The sequence below is a fragment of the Colobus angolensis genome, unplaced genomic scaffold (assembly GCF_000951035.1).
Source record: "Colobus angolensis palliatus isolate OR3802 unplaced genomic scaffold, Cang.pa_1.0 Scaffold22, whole genome shotgun sequence".
Lineage (NCBI taxonomy): Eukaryota > Metazoa > Chordata > Mammalia > Primates > Cercopithecidae > Colobus > Colobus angolensis.
In genome coordinates, this window is record NW_012115377.1 from 3,253,943 (window position 1) to 3,262,344 (window position 8,402).

The window sequence follows — 8,402 nt, forward strand, 5'->3', positions numbered from 1 at the left end:
TGTGTGTGGTGCGTGTGCGTGTGGTATGTGTGGTGTGTGTGCGTGTGGTATGTGTGGTGTGTGTGTGTGTGGTGTGTGTGTTGAGGAATGCTCAGGAAAATCAGCCGGGAGAGAATTCAAGCCACTGACAGAGCTGACCAGGGGCCCTCTCAGCTGGAGGGTGGCTTCCACTTGTTACTTTCTAGGATTTCCATTTTGTGTAAATATTTTCAACATGCAGGCATGACTTTTGTAACTAAATATCCTAAGACCAAATGCATTTATCTTGAGATAATGGAATATGAAGTTGCTAGTAATCTGTATATGTCTTTCTTATACTATATGATAAAAAAGGTGTTGTAGAATTTGAAAAGAAGTTTTAAAAGGCTTTTGGTAGGTCTCTGGGAATGTGTACAGTGGACATGAACATGAGGCAGGGAGTGTTTTCCTGGGAGATGTTGTGAAGGGACCTGACAACCATGAACTCGGAGGTGAGAAAGGCTGCAGGCAGCTTCTGACTGCCTCAGTGTGTCCAGCGGGCAGGGAAGCCTGGAGTTACAGTGCCAGGCCCAGAATCAGTGGATCACAGCACTGAGGGCACTTTCTGGTCCAACTGTGAAGCAAGTGAAGACTTTAAATGTTTCTCTACTGTGCTCCCTAGAAATTCTATTGCTGACTTCATGCTGCATCCTTGTGCCTGTGCAAGAGTGAACGTGGCTTTTAAAAATTAAACACACACCGTGTTTGGCGACCTGGAAGTCCTCAGAGGATGGGCTAATCCCCAGCCCCACTGGGGCTGCCTGCAGACCGTGGGGGGACGCACTTCCGGCAGAAACACTCCCTGGCTCTTGGCTTTGTGTGCTGTGCGCCCCCTGCTCACACTGACTGGTGCTAATCCCGGGTGGGCGGAACCCACAGAGTCACCTGAGATGGGGCAGGCAAACAGCAAAATGTTTCTGACCACAGGGTATGTCTATGACCTGGCGGGGCCTGCTTAGAGGATTTGCTTAAACTGATAAGTGAATCCCGAGGCCTGTAACCAGTCTTAGACGCTGTATGGGTAGGGCGGTGGGGGGAAGCCTCTTCCCCACTTTCCCAAAGACAGTACCAGAAGTTCCCCCACGGGTCGCCCCAACATCTAAGCCCTCCTTACAGGAGATGCCTCACTTAGCTCACGTTCCTGATGAGTAGTGTGTACCATGTTCGTGGGTGGCGTGGAAAGGCTCGGGCTCCTGCTGCAGGGCCAGAGAAAGATACACATGGCGAGCCTGGCGAATCTCAACAGCACTGGGTGTGGTCAGAGGGCAGTGTGGGTGTGGCTGTGTGGCTCCACCCCAGACCCACATGGAGCAGTGGCTTTGGAACCAGACGCAGGAGCTGGGAATGGCAGCCAGTGGACCACGGGGTCCAAGGATCAACATTAGCTACTGGGGCTGGCCAGCTTGCTAGAGGGAAGATGGCACATCACAACTTCTGAGCTCAATGATTTGGGAACAAGCTGTGTACACTGCTGAGGAGGGGCAGGAAGAGGGACTATGTCCCCTGAGATGGGACAGAGCTAGGCCTCTCCAGCGAGGGGCAAGCTCTTGGTAGCGGGTATGGCCAGGTCAGCCTCTGCGCTCACTGTCAGGGACAATCAGAGACATTGGGAGAGGGTGGGATGGGCTGGGTCACTTCTAAGTCCTTCTCCAACTCAGAACCATACATCTGATCTGCTCAGAACTCAGCAGTCAAAGCTTCCAAGCCGCAGTATGCAGTGGAAGTGATCCCTATTTCCAATTCAGCAAACTCGTTTGAAAAAGGGCATGAGGATGTTTTAAAATTTAACTGTGGACAGCTATTTTCACCCTTTGAGCCAGAGCATCTACTGGGGATGGGAGGTATAAAACCGCAGGCCATGGACACAGAGCGGAAAATAAACACAAAGATCCAATCTGGCTTTTACACGGAAGGTATCACGTGGTGTTACCCCAACTCTGACTTTAAACCCATCTCTGCCAACTTCAAAGGAGGCTCTTCATCAACGTCCCTTATTTCACAGTGGCTGTGAAACACAGCTTTTGGCCCATATAATCCAATCCATATCCCCGCTTAAACAGAACTATTTCTTTTTTTTTTTAAGGCAGGGTCTGGCTCTGTCGCCCAGGCTGGAATGCAGTGGCGCGACCTCGGCTCACTGCAGCCTCCCCTTCCCGGGTTCGAGCAATCATCCAGCCTCAGCATCCTGAGTAGCTGGGACTACAGGTGCATGCTACCATGCTTGGCTAATCTGCGTATTTTTTGTAGAGACAGAGTCTTGCTATGTTGCCCAGTGTGGTTTTGAACTCCCGGCCTCAAGCAATTCACCTGCCTCGGCTTCCCAAAGTGCCGAGTTGCAGGTGTGATCTACCGTGCCCGGCCTAAACGAACTATTTCTGAGATGACTCCCAAGGCAAATTTTTCCACTGGAACCACACAGATAGGAGTCTCTGAGGATGGTGTGGGTGTGGACGAAGAGAGGGGAGACATTCCTCACGTTAAATGTTGCAAGACACCCAACAGCGACAGCCGTTCCTCAGGCCCTAGTGACTCCCTGGAGTGCAGTGGTTCAGGTCCTCCCTCAAGGATCACTCCCTTGAGACACGTGGTGGTCAGCCTCGGGCAACAGGCCCTTCCAGCACAACTTGCTTGGGAGACACTTCTTCAGACTGACTCAGCAAGACCACCTTGGGAATCTAGTTATTTGGTTTGTCAGGTACTGTTATTCACAGAGCCTGCTGAGCAAATCCAGAGAGCCTTACAACAGGCCCACGTGGAAACTGCTAGGAACAGGTGACAGCGCGTGGACTCCACAGCGTGCTGGGAAGGCTGCCCTCCCGCTCCCAAGGGGCCCAGCACGCAGCACTTCCCTGCCCCAGGACCCACTGACCTCAAGGGCACACACCTCATCGGCAGCTTCAGAAGGACTTCTCCGTGCAACAGTGTCAGGGGATGCTGCTGGCACTGGCCCCGTGCAGTCTGCTGGGAGGCTGACCCCGTTGGTGCCACTGCTGGGGACTGTGGGAGGGAAGGAGAGTGGGGAATCACAGGTGCTGGCAGCCCTCCCACCCCCACTCACGTAGCTGAGGGGCTGGGCCACGTCTAGTCTAGGGCCCCTCCCATGGTAAAGCCCACAGCACATGTCTTCTTTTTAAGGAAAGACCTGGTATCTCTACAGAGTCAAAATTCTTGGATTAAAAAAAAAACAAGAGAAACAAACAAAAAAGAGAAACCTGCCGAGCACAGTGGCTCATGCCTGTGGTCCCAGTGTTTTGGGAGGCTGAAGCGGGAAGACTGCTTGGGACCAGGAGTTTGAGACCAGCCTGGGCAACAGAGCAAGTCCCCGTTTCTAAAATAAAATAAAACAAATTAGCCGGGTGCGGTGGCGGGCGCCTGTAATCCCAGCTACTTGGGAGGCTGAGGTGGGAGGATCGCTTGAGCCCAGGAGTTCGAGGCTGCAGTGAGCTATGACTGCACCAATGCACTCCAGTCTGGGTGACAGAGCAAGACCCCATCTATATATATATAAAAAATACAAAATTTAAAAAAAAAGACCTTTCAAGTTTTTAAAGATAACCTGTGAAAACTGAGGCTGCAATTCTGTCTGTAAACACACAGGGATAAATCTCATTCCCAGGAGCCGGCCTGCTTTTATGAAGACTGTGAATGAACAAAGCAGGTTTCACCCACACAGTCACACTCGGCCAAGAGCTGTGAGGAAGCTGTGGAACCGCCTCTCACTCCTCCGTTGCTAGGGCTCGGGAGGCTTGGGGTTGGGGGTGATTTAAAGGATCATCTTCCCTGATCTCTCTGTATTTCTGGTGCATTCAGCAGTCACCTCTGTCACAACACTGCTGTCCCGGGTGCAACTTCAGGAACGCTCTACCCTGCCATCTGGGCCTGGGCGCCAGGGCTGCCATTTCTTACCAGTCTGGGACAGTGCCTTTGGCTGCGGAGCCTGTAACACTGCCGGGCGAAGCACGCTCCGCTGCTGCTCCTTGGGCTTCTGGCTTGGCAGACCTGGGAACAGAAGGTGGCCTTCCCAGTGCCCGTGGACCCCTGCCTGCCCCCAGGCGCTTCAGAGACAACCCATTCCATGCCCCTTGCGGGCTAGACTTTGCGGGGAAGCACTTTTTAAAAAACTTGAGGTCTTTTTTTAACAACTGGACAGATCTGGCATTTTTATATATGATTAAGTGAAATTCCCAGTAACTGATGTCTGTGAATTAATCCAGTTGGCATGGTAGCGTGGTGGGGCGTTGAGGGACAGCTGTTCTCTGTGAGCTGGACTCAACAGTCAAGTGGAGACTGAGGGGAGAGCAGTGAATTCACAGGCAGCTACCCGGAGGCCGAGGACTCGATGTGGGGTCAGGTACGGGCACGTTTTGCACCTGTTTTTCAAAACAGCCATGCTGAAGAAGTCCCTCTGCCAAAGGCAGACAGGGCAAGGACCCCTGCACATGCCCTGCCTTGTGCAGCATCCCTGGCAGCCTCACTAGCAGCCGGCTCCCCAGCAGCGCGCCGCTGGAATACAGCCACCCTGCTTAACTGGGGTGAACACTGTGGTATGTGGGGGCCAGAACACGCAGGGCAGACAGGCTGAACCAAGTGCGCTACTGCTGGGCACGGAGCCTGCCCGATGCACCCCAAGCCTAGCATGCTCCTGTGCAACCACCGCCCACTTTTCTGAGCACACAAAGCTCAACCTCCCTGCTGGACAGCCTCTCTTTAAAGGAACTTTCCAGGGCTCATGGGTCAGGTTACAAGTGAACTTTCTAGAAATCAGGCTGAGCCTGTGCTATCCTGGTCTGGCCAAGCAGAGGTCTGAAAAACGTCAGAAAGCCACCCCCCGCCCCAGGGAGGTGGGTGACCTACCTGCGCTGGGGGCTTGGCCGTGGATCAGCGTTGGCGGCTTCAACCGGAAGCCACTGCTCCTTTCCTCTAAAAGCACAAGACAAAAGATCAATAGCAGGCCTGCCTGGACGGGGGCTGGGCCTGCGGGGCAAGGGCAGGACAGGACTATGGTCTTGGCCTCAGTGACCTCGGGCCTGGAGAACCAGGGAGAACATTTCCAAATTACAACAGAAGTCCCGTCCGATCAGCAGGCCTAGAAGGCACCTGGAGGAGGGAGAGGCAAGGGCAGGAGGAACGACCGCTCTTGGGCCAGCTGCTGACCACGGGGGCAGGCAGGGCATCAGCTGCCTTCCCAGCGGCCTGAGACCTGCTGCGGGCTCAGGAGCTGAGCTGCTCAGGGGCCCTGCACCTGGCCCTGGAGAATGTCAGGGAGCCACGGAACACAGGCACCCAGGCCCTGCTTCCCTTTCCTAGAAGATTTGTCTGTCAGAGCAAGCATCTGTGGCCAGGAAGAACCTTGGCACCACTACAGATGTCTGGGAAGTGAGACAGGTTTTTGTGGTGAAAAGGTCAAAGGTGGCAGACAGTGCGCCTGCCTCCCCTTTCCAGATATGCCTGCCGAGCTTCCTGTCTCAGTGAGGGAGCACTCCTGGCCACGTGGAGGAGGCCAGCTCCCCCCAGGCTGGAGTTTGGGCTGACAAATTCACAAAGCTAGAGGGAAAGGCGAATGCTCAGGGGCTCCTGGGATGGCTCGAGAGCCCAGCCTCGCCCAGCCACCTGTCCACATGGACCCCTTCATCTGCGTGTCTTGGCAACTGTGCCCATACAGGGAGTAGGGATGGTGGTCTAATCTGATCCACACCAGGAAGGATTGTCATAAGAGGCCTGTGACTCAGGCAGGCAAGCCTGTTCCTGGGCAAGGCTGTGGTATTATGGCTCCTGGAGGTGGCCCTGCCTTCAGGTTAAGCTTCACCCCTCGTCAAGCTACAGGACACAAGATCAATATACAAAAATCAATTGTGCTTCTAACGCTAGCAGTGAATGACCCAAAAGCAAAATTAAGAAAATAATTCCATTTACAATAACACCAAAAGAAAGAAAACACTTGGGAATACATTTCACAAAATAAAACTATAAAACAATGTTGGGGCCGGGTGCAGTGGCTCACGCCTGTAATCCCAGAGCTTTGGGAGGCTGAGGCAGGAGGACTGCATGAGCCCAACAGTTTGAGATCAGCCTGGGCAACATAGCAAGACCCTAACTCTAGAAAAAATTAAAAACTTAGCTAGGCATGGTGGTACATGCCTGTAGTCCCAGCTACTCAGGAGCCTGAGGTGGGAAGATCACTTGAGCCTGCAGTGAGCTACCATTCTACCACTGCACTCCAGCCTGGGTGACAGAGCAAGACCTTGTCTCAAACAAAACAAAAACATTGTTGGACGAAATTAAAGGTGTAAATCAATGGAAAGACACCCCCAAAGGTGGTATGCTATCTGATCCTAATTCTGTGAAATGCCCAACTAGGTAGAAAGGAGCTGAGTGGTTACCAGGGCTCGGGGAGGGAGCTGGGGGCCGCTGTGACTAAAGGGGATGAGGTTTCTTTTTGGGATGGAAATATTCTAAAATGAATCACGATGGTCGCACAACTCTGTGAATGTACTAAAACCACTCAATTGTACACTCAAATGATGATGACAAAACCCGGAACGCCTTGTCAGCCCACATTTTCAGACCCAAAATCCAATCAAGATTTAGCAGGCCAAGGAAGACTCCTCTCCCGCTGTGCCCCGGAAGCGCCGCTGTGCCTGGGCAGCAAGAGGATTGCAGCAACCCTTCTTACTGTAAGAGTTGTATGAAGGAGTTGAGCCCCAGGGGCTTCTGGCAATCTGTGTTAGCAGACCTGGTGCCTCTCCCGTAATAGACTGGTCATAAAAAACAAACTCAGGAGAGCCAGATCCTGCAGGATGCGGGGGTGAGCCACCAGATGTTCCTTTTCCGAAGGAAACACTCAATTACATTTCCAAAGCATGGAGCTATGCAGGAGAAGGCTAGCAATTTAGATACATTTTTAAAAGGTCAAATTCACAATTTAGATAATTTTTAGCAAGCTCTTCAAGCTGGCTCTCCACGCTGAAGTTTTGGCCACAGACTGACTACTGCCCTTCCACACTCTGCTCCGTGCAGAGCTGGCGCTAACACTGAGGGGAGCCTGGGAGCTGGCCCAAGCTGCCAGGCAAAGTGGGAGGCTTGGATAATCCCTGCCGACCTGCCACTAGTGCTGGGCCCAGAGGCTGGCCCTCTCCAGAGCTGCAGGCAGACAAGGCGCGCTCCAGGGGCAGCCAAACTCTGGAGGTCCCTGTCACAGGCCCTGCTCCATGAAAACAAGGGTGGTCTCTTCTCCTTCCAGAAACTTTCTTCCGCAACACAGGTCGCAACACAAGTTGCTGAATCATGGCCAGAACCCGACGCCCGCCACATATCCAAGGGGTGCGGGCCCTAGAGGATGCTGCGCCAGTCTCTGAGGGACGTGCATCACTCCAGAGAGGAAGAGGACCCTCCCGCTGGCAGCCTTTGCCCTCCTGGGAAGCCAGCAGGCTCCCTGTCTGAGGGTGCTTTTCGCCTGCCTCAGAGAGCCCCAGGTGATGTCTGTGGGAAGCCATGCTTACCCCCCAGGGAGTCCCAATTTAACCACGGACGGGATGGGAATGAGACTGTGTCCATCAGATGCTGAGAAAGCAGCCTGGCTGGAGTGCGCATGGTCTGTGCATGAATGGCGCTGGTGCAGAGTGGGGAGGAGGCTCAGCCATGCGGTGGGCAGGGGGTGATGCCTGATGCATGGAGGACAGAGGGCACTGGTTTCTTAGTGCTGGAAGAGGGGCAGAATATACCAAGGGAGGCACCCACATGCCCCTGGTGTCACCTCCACATGCCGGCAGGTAGACAGAGTGACAGATCATGTGGACAAAGATGTGTGTGTCCCTAGCTCTGTCTGCAGAGGGCCAGAAGCAGGGCTACATCTGAGGCAGTGAGACCGCAGTGCCGCACCAAGCACTCAGACCTCTGTTTCTGAAGACCATGCTCCATGAAGAACCAGCGTGCCTCTGAGAAATGCAGATTCCAGGACTGGGATGAGAAAAGAAGACGAGCCGGAGGCTCCTGTTGCGATAAAGTAAGGTAACTGCTCAAACGAACAATGGGGACATGCCTGACAGGGCTTCCACTGGCTGAATCTGGGACAATCTGAACATTAAATAAAAACCAGGAACCACAGACGGTCACCCACTGATGCCAACAGAAGCTCATCTGTCCATGTTGACAACAATCAATCAACAAACACTTGGGGAGAAGGCAAGCTCCTCCTTCCAGGGAACACCACTAATCAACGCAGCAGGGATGGTGCTCACAGAATCCCACGGGTGGTGGGATTCCCAGCTACTTGAGAGACTGGGTCACGAGAATCGCTTGAACTCGGGAGGCAGAGGGTGCAGTGAGCCGAGATTGTGCTACTGCCCTCCAGCCTGGGCAACAGAGCGAGACTCTGTCTCAAAAAG

General features: G+C 53.5%; 1 protein-coding gene across 5 annotated transcripts in view; it reads right to left on the minus strand.

The window, feature by feature from the left end:
- Positions 1-8,402, minus strand: part of RANBP3 (RAN binding protein 3) — a 62,316-nt gene that overhangs the window by 11,935 nt on the left and 41,979 nt on the right. For 3 of the 5 annotated variants that reach the window (XM_011943513.1, XM_011943511.1, XM_011943515.1), the window contains 3 exons: positions 4,873-4,938; positions 3,925-4,017; positions 2,888-3,015 (listed from right to left, as the gene is read on the minus strand). In XM_011943513.1, coding sequence (XP_011798903.1) covers positions 2,888-3,015; positions 3,925-4,017; positions 4,873-4,938 — 287 coding nt within the window. The remainder of the gene's footprint in view (positions 1-2,887; positions 3,016-3,924; positions 4,018-4,872; positions 4,939-8,402) is intronic. The other 2 variants (XM_011943514.1, XM_011943512.1) reach the window with 1 other exon arrangement.